This window comes from Mus pahari, chromosome 11 (genome assembly GCF_900095145.1).
Source record: "Mus pahari chromosome 11, PAHARI_EIJ_v1.1, whole genome shotgun sequence".
Lineage (NCBI taxonomy): Eukaryota > Metazoa > Chordata > Mammalia > Rodentia > Muridae > Mus > Mus pahari.
In genome coordinates, this window is record NC_034600.1 from 30,319,333 (window position 1) to 30,336,354 (window position 17,022).

Consider the following 17,022-nt stretch of genomic DNA (forward strand, 5'->3'; position numbering starts at 1 on the left):
TTAAATTGTGTGAATGTTTGCTTAGGCATGCAAAATGCACATGTGTGTGCAAATAGAGGCCAGAGGTCAACTTCAGGTGTCTGCTATTACTCTCTGCTTAGTTTTTGAGATAGTTTCTCTCACTGAACTAACTTAATCAGCTGGTTAGAGAGTCTGGCCAGTGAGCCCCTAGCTATTTTCCTAACTCTGCCTCCTAGTGCCAGGATTACAGACAACCATGCATGGCTTTTTCTGTGAGCATCTTGAAGGCTTGCCTACTGGGCATTTTACCCACTGAGCTAAACTCCCTAGACCCAATACTGAATTCTTTGCGTTTTGTTTTGTTTTGTTCTGTTTTGTTGGTTTTTAAGATGAAGTTTTTCTGTGTAGTCCCGGCTGTCCTGGAACTCCCTCTGTAGACCAGGCTGGCCTCAAACTCACAGAGATCCACCTGCCTCTGCCTCTTGAGGGCTGCCATCAAAGAGATGTGCCACCACAGCCCAGCCAACACCAAATTCTTAACTACCGTATTATCAAGACCCCACCACACCCCACCCCCAACCCTGTCTCCTGGCTCTAGCCACTCACATGGGCTCCTTCTTCTGTCAAGTATCATTGGTACTTTCAGAGAGGCAGTGGTTTCCCTTAAGTTCCACAGTGTGTCCAGCTCTTCTTCTCTGTCTTCTATGCCAGCCATTTGTGAATCCTAGTTTGGAAACAAAATTCTCTAAAGTATTCCCAAGACAGTGGTAAATAACTTTTCTGCAGTCCCAGGAAAACTGGATCTTACCCAAGCCCAGAGGAAAAAAAAATCATTCCTTTTTCTTCTCCTTTGTCCCCTACACTACATTTAGGTTCTGAGAATTGAACCTATGGACTTAGGCATGCAAGCACTGAGCTGTCCTTAGCCCCACAGAACAGCAGGCCAGGAGGAAAGGGCTGCTATAGTAAATTTGAAAGCCCATCAAGAAAATAATTGTTGTTGATTTTAGGATTTTAAGGGTTCTGAATATGTAAATCATTAACAAAACTCATCTCAGGAGGGCATTAAAACCTAGTTTTGAGAGAAAGTTGATTCCAGGTCTTTTTAATAACAGTAACCTGCCCTTATCTGTAATCATTTAAGATAGAAAGCCTTTGCATCAAAGAGAACCCAGGGAGTCCTAAGACTCTTTTCTTGAGATAGGGCTTTTCCTAGGCTGGTCTCAAATTTGCTTTTAGGCAGAGAGTGACCTTGAACTTCTGGTCCTCCTGCCCCCTGGGAGCTGGGATATGGGCATATGCCACTGTACCTGTTTATGCATGGCTGGGGTTCCGACCCAGATCTTCATACATACAAGGCAAGTGCTTTACCAACAGAGTTATGTGCCCAGCCCCCACCTCTTCATCTTGAGAAGGCAAATCTTCACCAGGAAAGACCCTGGGACTTAACTCTTTAAGGTTTCATAATCAGTAGATGATCAGACAGAGTCATGAGCCCACCCCTTAGTGCTCCGAGTTCACAAAACTAAAGACTGCTAACCTCTAACCGTGCCCCCAACTTAAATAAATGAAGGTATCGCTAAAGTCAGAGCTAACTTGGAATTCCTCCTTCCTTAGGCAACTTACGGACAGCAGACAGTATGGATCCTTAAGGTGTTAATTTAATAACTTGTTCTAATCCTCATTTTAGTGCCAAGGTTCTTTGAATCTTCCTTTTTAAGTTCTTGCTTGGAACACAGTCTGCACTTGTAGTCCCACCTACCCAGGAGGCTGGAGCAGGAGGATGACTTCAATCCAGGAGTTCAACACTAGACTCAGCAACATAGGGAAGCCCTGTATCAAAATGTCACTAGGGGTTCAGAGAGATGCTAAGTGGTTAAGGGCACTTGTTGCTCTTGCAGAGGACCTGAGGCCATTTCCAGCGCCCACATGGTGGTTCACAACCATCTGTAACTCCAGTTCCTGGAGATCTGATTCCCTATTCTGACATCCTCAGGTACTAGGTACATAGGTAGTACACACACACACACACACACACACACACACACACACACACACACAGGCATTCACATACATACAATAAACAAATCTGACATTGTTCTTAAGTCATTGTAGATGGAGACATTTTGCACAGGCTTTTTCTGGGAAGTGAAGGTTGTTGAAATCACTAACACTCTTGTCTGTGAGTCCCTGGAAAGGCTCTGAATTGAAGGCCTCGGGACTCAAGCATTTAAACACTGCTCTCCAGACAGCGAGGAAGCCAGACAACCTTCTGTTCTGTTTTCCCATTTAGAAGGTTATCCATGCCAATTTTCCACAACAGAAGCAGCTGGACTACAGGAGGCTCTGGAGTTAGGGCCCATGGGTCAGCACGGCCTGTGGGAACCCAGAGGACCAGCAGGAGAGGGCGATTATCTGGCTGTAATTGATTGAAGCAAGGATGCGTGGCTCTTTGGGGGGATTTTTGAGTCCATTAGTGAGAACTGGTGAGACACTGGCTCCCTTCTGGGAAACGACATTCGGTTTAGATTCTTTTCATCCTCCTGAAAGCCAGATTATAGACTCATTTCACATATCACTTGACAGTGCTCTTACCAAAATCATATTAATCCTCTCATCCCATTGCTGTAGAATTAACCCAGCAGCAGTGGGAAAAGCAGAGGGTTTCTTTTATTCTAGTGGTTGGTGTTCAAAAGAAAAGAAAACAGTAGATTATGTGATCAACGTTTCCAAGGAACTCATAATTTTACGCGACTAAAGCTGTGTCATTTAAGATTTCACTTTGATCTCCGTACTTCTCATGCATCACGTGTCAAGGAACAGCAGCCTGTCACACTCACGACAGCTTGGTTAACACTCAGCCCTCACTGGTTGTGAATCTTGCCTCTGCACAGGGTGTGAAGGAACACAAATGCGGGATCTGTGGGCGTGAGTTCACCCTGCTGGCCAACATGAAGAGACACGTGCTGATCCACACCAACATTCGTGCCTACCAGTGTCACCTCTGCTACAAGAGCTTTGTGCAGAAGCAGACCCTCAAGGCTCACATGATCGTCCACTCAGACGTGAAACCTTTCAAATGCAAGGTGGGGAGAAGGAAGGACTGGGGGGCGGGGGGCTAGGGGGTGGCGGCTATGCAAATCTCTGACAGGGAAGACCCTGGGAAACCTTCTACTAGATTTCTTCAGTAGTACGACTGAGGCTCAGAGGAGGCCTGTGTCCCATTCCAAGTCACTCCACCACTCTGACCCTGTTTCTACCACTGGAGCTCACAGCAGTCCTTCCCTGGTTCCTGTTCCTGTGACTGTGGCCTTACTGCTTGGGTAGGGGGCAGGGAGTGGACAGGCAGTCACGAAAACTCTTGCATGTAGTACACTGGTTATATAATTGCTCAGAAGAGGCTGAAGGTGATGAGGGGGGCACTACTGGTCTAGAGAGGAGAAACCAGGCTGGCCCTGTTCCTCTTATAAGCCAATGAATAGCCACACAGAAAAGGAATCTGAAAATCTAACACATTTCCCCTGTCCTGTCTTGACACTTGGTCTCAGTCTTACATTGTGAGAGCAGACCTCCCAAAGAGGACTCTGGCATGCTGACTTCATGCTAACTTCATGCTGACTTCATGCTCTCTGGATAGCGTTCCAGTGGTCAGATTGCTAGTTCTTAAGATATTTGCAACAATATTCCTGATAGCCAAACTGTGGAACCAACCTACGGGCACATCAGAAGGTAATCAGGAGAGAGACCGGTACATATACACAACAGAGTACTATTCAGCCATAAAGGGAACAAAAACCTTGGATCTGTGTCAAACATGAAATGGAGCCCATACTGGAGGACACGATGTTAAGAGAAATAAACCAGGCACGGAGAGACAAATATTGCATGCTCTAGCTAGACGTACAAGCTAGGTTGACCTTATAGAAGCAGAGCTGAGAAGAGTGGGAAGGGGAGGAAGGAGAGGAGACAGAGGTTGGTTAGGTACAGAAATAGAGTTAGATGAGAGGAACATGGTCTATAGTACAGCGGGGTGACTAGTTATGAAGGCTTTATTGAATATTTCCCTGAAAGAAAGATTTCGAATATCCCCAACATCAAGACCTATGTAGTGATGGTATATTGACGACCTCGATCTGCTCACTACATGTTCTACGCATGAAGCTATTATACTATACTAAAGGTATATGAATAGTTACTATGTGTCAATTCCAAGCATTCTGAAAAAGCACAGAAGGATCCAAAGCTAGACCTCCAAAGGACCCCAGAAATGCTTATGTGGAGTAAATGTGAACTGAGCCTCCACAGTATTTCTCGTTTATAGCTTAAGCGCTGGTGTTAGAAACAGCTGGGTCAGTTTACTTAGACTTTGGTTTATTCTTATTTTATCAGCTTAGAGGGCGTGTGAGCTAGAGATCTTACAAGACCGTGGCTGTCCAAGGCTGCCCTGCTCCGTGGCTGTTTCCAGGAGAGTTGCTTAGGCCTGCCTGGGTCGTTGGAGGACCTCAGGGGTGGGTATCAACCCAGTCAGGAAGAGAGGGCAGAGGGGGGAAGAGGAAATACCGCGTTCAGACCCTGGAGTGTGTCGGTGTGAAACCTAAAATTTCCTTTTCTGCTACTGCGTGTTGCCAGGTGTGTGGGTGACTCACTTGCAAATCCGAGTCCCTGCAATTGGATTCTCTTCTTCCAGGAGGGGCTGCTGGCTTGATCCCTCTGCGATGTGGCCCCCACTCGAAGGAATCCCTGTGAAGTGAACTTTTTTTCCTGTGTTGGCAGCTTCTCGACAGGGCACGAGGTCAGGGACCAGAGCTTCCTAGGCCGTGTGGACATTGTCTGGAGAGGGGCCTTCTCCCCAACTCCTTTCCTGACACCCGCTTCTGTTTCCCCTCCTTCTCTCTGAGCTCTCAGTGGTTTGGAAGCCACATTGTGTCCATCTGGACTGTGTGAGCTGAAGGAGGAGAAAGCAGTGTGGCAGATAGGTGTGTGTCAGGGCCCAGCGTGGAATGGAGAGGCAAGGCTTCTCCACAGGAGATGAGCAGCTTCAAGGGCAAATAAAGAACTAACTCAGACTCAGGACCCTCATGACAAAGAAGCCTGTGAGCACCCCCAACTCTCTGGACTCCACGGATACCCCTTCCCTCTCATCTCAGACACCCTTCTATTTCCCTTCTCACTCCATCAACCCCCGTCAGTGATTGAGCATTGACAGTTGCTCTGCCTGCAGAGATTTACTGTTTCCTGTAGTGGAGGTGCTGGCAGGTTCTGCTACACTTGACCGTCAAACATGAGCTGCATTAATTAACTTACCAACTGTTGGTTCCAGTACAATTGTTATATAAAGGGAGCTACCTCTTAGTTTATTCTCCAAAGACATGCACAGCTGCTCATTCCAGCCACCTTCCATTTGTACTGTGTCTATTCTGATCCCTCGGTACAAATATTGTCTTGGGGGAACCCCCTGCGGTGGAGGGGTATGTCAGAGCAGACATAGGCTGGGGGTCAGGACAAAGGCAGTCTAAGCAGTCTGGGATCTTGGAGCATTCCTAGAACAGTTCTGTTTCCCTACCTTCAAAGGCTTACGAGATTTCTTGGGCCTGACAGCACCTGAGCATCTAGAAAGTTCTCTATAGTACCAGGGCACAAAAGCTGCTCAGAGTGGTGTGCTCTGGGCCTAGTGCTTCAGTGGGCCTTCCTGGTTGGGTGTTTTGGGCCTCTGTTCACAGATAACTATACCCTTCTCCACCCTGATGACTGTGTGCCATACATGGTCCCAAGGGCATGGAGGACTCAGCTGTGTGGCTCAGAAACTCCATTTTACCTTCCCTGAGGGTTTCCCGGGCTCTTGATGTCTGGCGCACATCGCCTGATCCCATAAGAAAGTGAGATCCCAGCTTCGACAGGAGAGACAGTTTACCCTGAGCACGGGGAACAGGAGCTGGACTGCTTATCTGCGCGACTTCTCTCCGAAGGCCAGAGAGCAGCTCTTCACCTAGAGTCTCCTGTCTGTCATGGGGAAAAGCAATTTGGAGGATAAGAGGCATTCTCACCAAACTTAGCTGGCCCTTCTCCAACACTTAGACATTTCTGAAATAGCAATCCGCCTAGGTCACCTTGACTGAGCCCTTTCTTCCCGAGAGCCCCAAGAGCAAGCTGTCAGGTTCTTTCCCGCCTCATTACCACTTCCTCACAGCGACTTTGGGCTAGCCTGTGGTATCATCACTCTTCGTCATTTCAACAGACTTCCCTGGTGTGTATGGTTTCCTTCCCGTGCCTGAAAACCATAGGGTAGAGAGGTTCGTCAAGCCCGAGGCCTGGCTCGCATCTCTCAGAAGAGCTGGTTGATCTTGGGATGTCCTGTGGTCTTTGCTTCCTACCCCTATTGAGCTGGATAGAAGTCTGTCCCTGAATGACGTTTGTAGGGTATTGGAAGGGTTAGACGAGAGATGGAGGCCACTCGTTCATTGGTATGCACTTCATAACCAATGGAGACAAATGTCGGACCAGCCACATAGTGATGGTGGGAAACAAGCCTAACCAATTACACCCACATTTGATAGTCATAGCAGAGATAGTTATTCTCGTCTCATGATTGACATGGCCAGCAAAAAAAAAAAAAAAAAAAAAAAAGCTAGGCTTCTGGCAGCCACACTACAGCCCTGAGCTAGCTCAATTGCCTTTCCCCAACAATTAGTGCCAAGAAAGATTCTTTCAGCAACAGATTCTAATTTCTTGGGATTTTTGCCATTAAAATCCCCTCCCCAACATAAATCCCCCATTGCAGCACGGAATAGTTCTCAGTGGAAACAGCTGTCCCCAGTGAGTAGGAATGTTCACTGGCTGTAGAATCAAGCATTAACAATAGGATGGGAAATTAGTGGAGAGGGAAGTTTTCCATTCTGTTTCTTTCTTTCTTCCTTTCTTCTGTGTGTGTGTGTGAGTGTGTGTGTGTGCATGTGTGTGTGTGCATGTGTGAGTGTGTATGTGTGAGTGTGTGTGTGCACATGTGTGTGTGAGTGTCTGTGTATGTGTGAGTGTGTGTGTGAGTGTGCGCATGCACGTGTGTGTGTGTGTGTGTGTGTGTGTGTGTGTGTGTGTATGCACACACATATATGGCTGCCCTTCTGGACTCTTGCTATTGGCTTGACTTCTATTCCTTGCTCCTGGCAGCCAGCTGGAGTTTGTCCAGAGAGCCAGCCTGTAGGCTTAAGCTATGTTTCACAGATATGCTTCCCAGATTTGGCATAAGCACGCAGCTCTTGATTCGGATACTATCTCTGTCGTGGCGGCGCTCCATAATAGCCAAGAACCAGCTGCTGTCTTTGGAAAAACCTTCCAAAGGACCGGGAAAACCAGGAAAAGCTTCCATCCAGAATTTCCGGGACAAATTCCCTTCTGAGATGGGTGAAGCCCTGAGCTGCCTAAGTTATGAGTCACCAGGTCTTCTACAGCCTTTTCTACAGCAGAGGGCTGAGCGGAGAGGCCTGTGAGCGGGGCAGACAGATAAAGTTAGTTGCCTGGAAAAGGGGATTCTACTCCCTGCACCAAAGGATTGTGGGTTGTTTGGTATGCCAAAAGGAGAGAGATCAGACTGGGCAGTTTTTAGGGACTCGGTGCCTGTGGTGAGCGGTTTCAGGTTGGTGTGGAGCGGGTTAAGGCAGTGACCAGATAGCAGCCTTTTGGCAGCAAAGCCCTCCTCCTCGGCAGAAGGAAGGATATTGCTGTATGAACTGCCTGTTTAACAATGCCTCACATGTCCCCAGGGGCCCGCCTGCAAATAGATTTCATCTTGCTTTCTCTTGTACTTTTCAAAGCTTCCTGTTTTCTCACGGTCCTTTTGGACAGTTTACACTCTCTCTCCCTCCCTCCCTCCCTCCCTCCCTTCCTCTCCCTTTGAGGAAAGGAACACCCTTCTTTTTAAAGAGGAGAACAGGAGAGGAATGTGAGGGAAGGGCAGCCATTCTCTTGGGCTGGCTGAAGCTCTTTGACCTCACCTCTAAGGGTAGGAAAACATAGCTTCCTGGTGCATCTTGGCTCTGAAGCTCACCTCAGACCGTAGCCTGGTCTAGTGCTCCTTGACCTTCTAAGCCTCTGGACTCAGCCAAGTGGTGGCTGTGATTGCTCTGTCTCTGCCCACAGCGCTGGCCTCTCTGTGGCAGCTGCTGCTTGGGGGGGNGGGGGGGAGGCTCCTGGGAAGCGAGCACCTCCAGGCCCTATATCTGGGGCGGAGGTGTTGAAGGGCACCAGGAGGCCAGAGCAAGGAGGCTGGAGCAAAGAGGACACATTCCAGCTGTTGCAAGGGCATCTGGGACATCAGAGAGACAGATGCTGGGCTTTCCAAAAGCCTGTGATCTGTAGTGAATCTCCAACCATGAATCCCAGGGCTGGGCTTCTCTTCAACCCCAGGTCACCGGGGTCAGCCTGAGGATTCCTTTCGGTTCCTTTGATGTTTGAAAAGCACAGCACCCTCGCTGGGGTGTGGTGCCTCACATCTGGAAAGGTGGACACTGTACCCTCAGCCCCCTACCGGTATGTCTCTTACTTTGATGCGGACCTTGTTAGGAAGGAGATCCTTCATCCAGTCCTGGCTTGGGAGGGCCTTGCCTTGCCTTCAGCTACTGATTTTGTTTTTCCCCAGAGAAGAAATGAGTTTGGCCAGTCCCTCTGCACTCTTGCTCCCGCCCCCCAGCTGCAGGGACTTTGCTTAGAGCTGACATTCCAGGACTCCTTAGGTAGCAGATCCCAGCCTCTTTTTTTCTGGCCCCTCTTTACTGTCTGAGTGGGATGGCTCTGTGCTTCACAGACATCAAAACCAAAGCAAACCTCTCTCCACTTGGGCATTGTCATGTGAGGCCGCTCTTCTGGGAACTAGAAAGAAGCGGGTGTCCTGAACGAGAACCAGAGGGCTCGGTGGAGGTCAGAGGTGAAGGAAGGTACTGAGTAGCTATTCCTGTTAGGTGAATGAGGCCCGCCCTGGTGTTTCAGGTCCTTCATGGTCTGACTCCACCCTTCTGCCAGTGAGGGTTTTCGTTTACAAACTGCTGTGCGTGCAGGAGGAGAATAAGTAATGTTTATATTTTAAGATTGTTGTATAAGGTGATGCTATTTTCCTGGCTTGTTTACATCGTCTCCCAGCCCCAGGCTTAATGACTCCTGTTAAGTAGCCCTGTCCCTGACACTGAGGTTGGTTACAAAGAAAACAGAGGTGACCCTGGCATTAAAAACTGCCTGGGCCCTGTTTGGGCCGTCAAATACCTATTAAAGTTGATGTGCCTCCACTTACTGTCATGGTATCCCTCCACTGTTACAACCAACAGGCTACCCATGAGTTATGCTGGGGAACTATTTAAAAAAAAATAAATAAACTTGCCAACAGCACAGAAACTGGAATCAAAGCTGGCCCATCATGCCTCACAGTGGACTTTCCTTCGGGCCACTGGGATTACTGTGGAGCACAATATAATAATTCCTTTTTGTCATTTTGGTTTTTCGAGATAGCGTTCCTCTATGAGGTCCTGGAGTTCGTTAAGTACACCACACTTGCCTTGGACTCACAGGTCTGACAATATAATTTAAAAGTCATAATGTTCCCATATACCACTAAAATGTCCCAAAAGTTTCATGTTGAATGAATTGAGCCAGAAAATCTGTAGCAGTGAACAGTGCATTCGCCGGGCTCTCAGAAAGGATCCAAAGGTAGTTTGTCTGTCCTAGTTATGGTTGCTAACGGTGATAAAACACCATAATCAAGGCCACTTGAGGAAGAAAGGGTTGATTTTTCAGCTTATAGTCCATCATGAGGGAAGCCAGGGCAGGGACCTGGAGGCAGGAGCTGATGGAAGCATGTTGCTTACTGACTTGCTCCCCATGGCTTGCTCAGCCTGCTTCATTAGAGAATCCAGGGCCATCATCCCAGGGACCGCACATCACATCAATCGCTGCTAACTAAGAAAATGTTGCACCTTACGGAGGCATTTTCTTAGTTGAGGTTCCCTCTCTTCGTATAACTCTAGCTGGTGACAAGTGGACATAAAACTAGACAGCGCACTTGTCTGAGGCTGAAGAGGAACCTGCAAGATACTCAGAGGTGGCTGTTATGACAAGCACAGGACTCTGAGAGCAGGTTTGCAGTGAGAGACGTCTGAAGGTTGAAGGTTGACGGGTGGAACCTTGGGGTAGATGAACTGCAGGATCTCTTCTGACCCCAAGTCCCAGGTGTGGTGGGTATGACAGCTCTAAGCAGTTGACCCTTTTCACAATGGCAGCAGTTTGTGTAGTGTGAGGCAGATTCGTGTGTCTATAAATAGTAACGAAGACAATTCATACTTGTGCCAAATCAAAAGTAAAGGACACACCACACACTCTCACAAAGAAAGGGACGAATTACCTGCCCGGTGTGTGTGTGTGTGTGTGTGTGTGTGTTTGGTGTATGTTCACATGGAGGCCTAAGGTCAACCTCAGAAGTCATTCTTTAGAAGCCGTCAGATTCTCTGCCCCCTCACTTAAGAGCCGTGTCTAGTAAGGCTATCTGTCTAGTAAGCCCCAGGGACCTGCCCATCTCTACCACCACAGCATGAGGGTTGCAGAAGCAGCGTGTCACCACACTCAGAGATCTAGGCAGGTGCTGGGGGTCCTCATGCTTGCATGACAAGCACTTTACCGACTAAGCTGTTGCCCCAGATCTAAGTCCCTCTGGTGAAGCTTTCTTCGGGCCAATCCCGAGTCTGATGCCTGAGCATCAGGGGAAGAACTAGAAGAGGGATGTCTCCCACCATGGAAGCCAGGGCAGAGGCCTGTTTCCTTCGCTTTCAGTGATAGAGCTCTGCTTTACGGGGGAACATCTGACCCACCTCTGCCTGCTTTACAGAGGAGCGTCTGACCCTCTCTATGGCTGCATTGCTTGATGACTGAAGTCACTTTGCAGCCCTCGGCTTCTCTCTCCCTTCATACCTTCGGTTCTTCCACTTGGGGCTTTTTCCTCTTTAAGTTCTTCTACTGCGATGTGTCCCACCTACTAACGGAGGACCTGCCGTGTGTCAAGCCAACACAAGGCAACTTGCAACCCAAAGGCAGGCTCAGCCCGCACAGATTCAGTCTGCCGGGTGGCAAACACGTTCCCAGTGTTGATTCAGCACTGCTCTCAGCAATTGCAACAGCGGCGTGCCTCTAGACGCCCAGGGATCACCCCATAAAACACATGAGCTGCATTCCCTTTCTTTAAAACCTTCTTGGACTTGCAATGCCTAACGTGGATCTTTAGGTCTGAAGTTCTGTTCCACAGCTCTAAGAGAGAAGCAGGAAAGCTAAGCTAACTATCGTAACTTTAAAAAGAAAACAACCTTAGACATGTGCAAAACCAAGCTCAGATTAGTGTCTTCGTGAGTTCTGTCTAATGGGAATAAAGGAAGCGTCCAGGCTACACATGGCTTCACTTGTGGAAGTTGGAATTGGGTCAGCTTTCCCATCCTTTCTTCCCCATAAGCTGTCATCTTTTGTTGTTGCTCCCTCCTCCACAGTGGGGTTCAAACCCAGTGCTTACGCGGGCTGTGCAAACACTGTACCTCTGAGCCGCATCCCCTGGCTTTCGGTCACTGTCTTCTAATGTGTGTGGTGTGTACTTACTCTGACCTAAGAACTCTGCCTAGCATCAAAAATTCATTCTTGCTGGCAAGAAATTAGAGGGAAGAAATGTACTCCAAATCCTCACATAGGTACGGAGCCAACCACTCATAATCTGCGCATGGATTGTTTGGGTCTGCTGTGCAGCCCCAGGCTGGCTCCTCAGACACCCAATAGTCTTGTGCCATGCCTCCCAAGGTCAATCTTGTCAGCTCTTGCCCATTCACCCAAAGTTAGCTCCATTGTCCTTCCCTAAAGAGAACAGTGTCTTTGGTAATAGAAATTTGATCTAGAATCTTCAACATTAGCTTGGAAGATCTCTGTCAGTGAGAAGGGAAAGCTGATATAAGCCCCAGGAGATGCCTTACCTCACATCCTCCCTGCGGTTTCTCTCACCACACATTGCACCCGCCAGTCTCCCCAGGGACTGAGGGCAGAGAAGAATGCTCTGCCATTACTTAACACGCTGCTCCAAGCACAGACTCAGAATCCTTCTTTGTCTTCCTCACTGCACAACCAAGGAAAAGCTGAAGCTCCCAAGTGTTGCTCTCCCGAGGCACTGGGACAAAATGTGCCCCAGAGTCACCATTGCATACTTTTCTTCTGTGGAGGAGTATCAGATCCCCTTCTTGAGATCTGTCATGTATGCACCCACACTGGGTGGCCCACAACTGCTTGGTCATCTGCATGCACATAGGCCCACACAGGTACACATCCATAAACTCAGACATACACACAGATGCATACATCTCTAAAAGTCTGCTTTTATCTATATCTAAATCTATATGTTTATCCATATCTATATCTTTATATCTATATATGTCAATATTCTCATATCTTTATATCTCTACCCAGAGAAAAAGTGGCCCCTTTCTTATATTTCTGCCTCTTTTAACTAGCTACATAGTAAGTTTGAGGTCAGCCTGGACTATATAAGACCCTGCCACAAAAAAAAAAAAAAAAAAAGCTTTAATTTTAAGTTTTGCAACCTGGGCATTGAGATTAGAGATTCTGGACACCTGTGTCTCACAATACACCCCGCCACTTCTGACACCCGGATAGCACCTGCCCTCCCCTCCCCACCGCCTGTCAGGGGGACATTGTCTTTGGAAGTAGAAATAGCACCAAGCAGGGGCGGCCAGGGCTCTTCAGCCCCCTCACCACCATTAGAACACGGGTTCTCCCTGGCAAGATCACTGTGCCCTGGTCTCTGTCTCCAACAGCTGTGTGGGAAGGAATTCAACAGAATGCACAACCTGATGGGGCACCTGCACCTGCACTCGGACAGCAAGCCCTTCAAGTGTCTCTACTGTCCCAGTAAGTTCACGCTGAAGGGGAACCTGACCCGCCACATGAAGGTCAAGCACGGAGTGATGGAGCGAGGCCTTCACTCTCAAGGTACTGCCTCCGCTGTGGCGGGAAGCCCCGCCCACCACGCCCAGGGGACGGCACACCGAAGAGCAGAGCTTTTCTGGGGGTTCTTCTCGGGGGTGGGGTCATTCTTGTCCATCACTGGGGGTGTGTTTTAATGACCGCAGCAGAGCAGCAGATCAGGCAAGAGTAGAGGAGTCACTGAGCAACTCGAGCACAATAATGATGCCAGTGCTACTGTCCTTGGCTCTTTTTTCTTGGGCAATACGCGCGGCGGTGTGCTTTATCTCTTTAAATCCCCAGTCACTCCCAGCTAGAGAACATCTGTTGTTTCCATTTTGTAAGTTGGAAATCTGAGACTTTCAAAGTTGCTCAATGAAAAAGAGAAAGAGAGAGAGAGAGAGAGAGAGAGAGAGAGAGAGAGAGAGAGAGAGAGAGAGAGAAGCAGATTTAGAATTTGAACCCAGGCCTTTTCAACTCAGTCTTTATTATATCCATATTGTATTATGACTTTATTATAGATAGTCATTATCATATTATTACATATACTTCTCACATAGCTAGATGATGGGGGGGGGGGTTCTTCCATTTTCAAAATCAAATGATGGATCTGCATCCCATGCACGAGCAGAGATGTGCTTGCAGTGGGCAAGGTTTCTGTTCACACAAGGGTGGCTTCCCTATTGCCCCAGCTCCCATGTGAGCAGGGGTTTGTGTCAAATGAACTAAGGAAAACCTCTTGCTTATTTAATCTCCTTAGCTCCAGGCCTGTGTCCATGAAGACTTTATGTCCCAGGTCCCCTGAGTGCTGCAGGCTACTTAGTCACCTCATCAGCTAGCCCTACAAAACAAACAAAACAAAACAAAACAAAACAACAACAACAACAAAAAAACCAACCACCCACCCACCCACCCCCCAAAAAAAAATCACTAGAAAGATGAAAAGATTCCTTTTGGCCCCTGACAAGATTAAAGCTACGGACAGCAGGCATCTTTGTCCCTCAGAGCCCCAACCCTTCCTTTCTTCTCTCCCACCACAGCCTGCCACCTGCTGTGTCCTGGACCCCTCCCTTCCTGTTTCTCAAACCTCTGTGTCCCTGCTGTGTCTGACAGTCTGGTTTGGGTCACCGCAGGCAGAGAGGCACTGAACTCAAGATGAAATGAGCCTTAGCTGCAGTCTTTGCCCAGTGCTAATCCCTAAACCCATGCTTCTGGACCCAAGCTGAACCTCCCCCCCTCCCCGCCCCCGCCCTAGATCAGCCAGCCCATTGCAGGGAGGTCAGGTCAGGAATTTTGTGAGCTTCTTGGAGAACCTCTACTCTGTGCATAGGGACCACAGGCTGCGGAGTTGCCTGGTTTCCTTTGTCTTGGTTTGAAGATGAACTGTCTTTACTGTGAAAAGAAAAATGAGAAATACTTGAGGAGTGAGGAGAAAAGCCAGTAGTCAATTCAGAGTTCATCTGTTTTGAATTCTGAGCCTACATCCTTCCGGACAGTTTTGATAAGGGAAAAAAAAAAAAGAAGAAATGGCACAAGGAAGTGGGGGAGGGAGGGAGGGAGAGAGGGAGAGAGAGAGAGAGAGAGAGAGAGAGAGAGAGAGAGAGAGAGAGAGAGAGAGAGAGATTTTAACTTAGAATATACAGAGAATACATGTATGTATTCTCAGGTATGTACGCATTTTTGTCACGCGGACATAGTCCATTGTGTAGTTCCATTCATGTGTTTAAACCACAACTTAGATACTATTTTTTTCATTTTTAGAATAATAAAAGAAAGTATTTCACAGGTACTCTATGTTCCTGCAGCTCTTCTTGCTTTTTCATATTTTAAATTCTTAGTAGAGACATGCTAAGTTGGGACACACATTGCCAGGTCTGTCTTAAAGAGTTCTATGGATAACAAGCTTCCAATGGCCGAGTCCTTAGTGGGAACTGTTCCCCCCTCCCACCCACCACCCCAGCCCACCCTCGTTTTTAAAATGAGCAATCAGAATGCCTAAAGGGCATGGAGCATGACTTTTTTCAGACACATAAATTCTGCTCTGGTCCTGCAGGTCTGGGTAGGGGACGACTCGTCCTTGCGCAGTCCACTGGTGTGCTGAGGAATCTGGAGCAGGAAGAGCCATTTGACCTCTCCCAGAAGCGCAATGCGAAGGGGCCAATGTTCCAGTCTGAGGTGGACAGTACGCAGGACTGCCTCTGCCAGGAGGAGGAGGAGGAGGAAGAGGCTGGTGAAGAGGACAATTGCTACGAAGTGGAGCCCTATAGCCCCAGTCTGGCGCCGGAGAGCCAGCAGCTCTGCTCGCCTGAGGATCTGTCCACCAAGCAGGAGCAGGCCCTGCAGGGCCCTGGAGAAGGGTGCAGAGATCAGGATGCTCCGGAAGAGCAGCAGGAGGACAGGAGCGAGGACCACGAGGGCAGTGACATAGACTGCGAGGGCAAAGACATCGACTGCGCCATCAGAGACGAGCGCCTGGGCAACCGGCTGTTGCAAAGCGGCGGACAGGGCCCCTCGTTTTCTGATTACTTATACTTCAAGCACAGAGATGAGGGTTTAAAAGAATTGCTGGAGAGGAAAATGGAAAAACAAGCAGTCCTTTTGGGTATCTAAGTGAACGGCTTTAAAATTACATTTGGAAAAGGAGATCTAGGCAGTTCAACTATAGCTTTCCGCGCGAACTGTCATTTGACGCAAACGAGAGAGTGGCACCAGTCTTTACAAATGGCTCAGACTAAATGCGTGGGTAAGCTGGCTTCTCAGGTCCTTCCTTGGGCACTCTGCAATTTCATACATGTGCAGGGGCCCTTTAGTGTTATTTTACACATCACCCACATGATGAACTGTGCATTCTTCTAGATATCTAACTGCAAGCTGAACCTCGAGGTGCTTTTAGACACTGCTTTCTCCTAACATGCAGTGATGCAAAAGTCTTTCTAGTTGCAAGGCTGTGGTGCTCCTGTTATCTTAATTAGTGACTATTTAGTTGCATTTATGAACGTTACAGTATCATAGGTGAAAATATTAGTAGTTGTATATATAAAAATATAGCTTCTATTAAATAATAGAAACACAGGAAATGATGCAAGAGATGAGCTGTCGGGAAGGCTCAAGTAGTTCCTGCAAACCTAAGGTTGGGTTTCAGGAGAAGGTGAATCATTTTGACTAAGACAGAACCAGATGATGTTCAGACATCTGGTTGGGTCATCTCTTCTGCCTCAGCTTTCCTGGTCAATGGGACATTTGGGCCACCCCTGTAGACATGTGGATCATGCTTGAGGGGTCCCAGCTCTTCAGGTCAAACCCCTCTGCAAGAGCTCCCTCACCTTGCTCAGAGGCCTCATGCCCCACGAAGCAACTGAAAGGAGACTCGCCTTTCAAAGTGAGCACTGGAGCTTGGGCTATGAAATGGGGTTCAGAACTGCTCCCTAAAACAAACTCTGACTTATTGGGGTGGAGGAATGATGGCCCGCTCACCACTATAACCAAGACCTGAGCTATCCTCTGAGAGCTGGCTCCATATGAGAATCATCCAGTAGATCTTTAGAACACACCGATGTAGCTAGGCATGGTAGCTCACAACTGTAATCCCAGCACTTGGGAGGCTGAGGCAGGAGGATAGCCTCGTGTTTGAAGCCAGCCTGGATTGCAAGGTCAAAGCTTCTCTTACAGAAAAAAAAAATGTAAGTAAACAAAACCCTGTAAGGCTCTGAGTTAATCCAGCTGGAGTGGGGCTCAGCACGGGGAGTTTCCCAATCACCCACAGGTGCCTCTTGAAGAAGAAAAGCGTTGTTCTCATGGAGTCCTCACCCAGTTCTGTCTCCTGGGACTTCCCACTGTTCAGACATAGCTTTGATCCTGTCTTTAGATACAGTGAGGTGGCAGACAGGAGACCTGCAAGCATGATGCTGATGTGGATCTTCATTCTTGGTTTGTCATCCTCCCAAGGATACACCACACACACACACACACACACACACACACACACACACACATGCCACATACACACATACCATACATCAAACAACATATACCATATGTCACACCAGACACAGAGACACACACACTGCACACATATGC

The 17,022-nt window shown here is 48.2% G+C and overlaps 1 protein-coding gene across 1 annotated transcript in view; it reads left to right on the forward strand.

Moving 5' to 3' along the window:
• Znf366 (zinc finger protein 366) overlaps positions 1-16,017 on the forward strand; it is a 61,161-nt gene extending 45,144 nt beyond the window's left edge. The window contains exons 3-5 of the mRNA XM_021208682.1: positions 2,856-3,047; positions 12,798-12,972; positions 14,999-16,017. Of these exons, the coding sequence (XP_021064341.1) occupies positions 2,856-3,047; positions 12,798-12,972; positions 14,999-15,555 (924 nt within the window). The 3' untranslated portion in view covers positions 15,556-16,017. The remainder of the gene's footprint in view (positions 1-2,855; positions 3,048-12,797; positions 12,973-14,998) is intronic.
• The last annotated feature ends 1,005 nt before the right edge of the window (positions 16,018-17,022 follow it).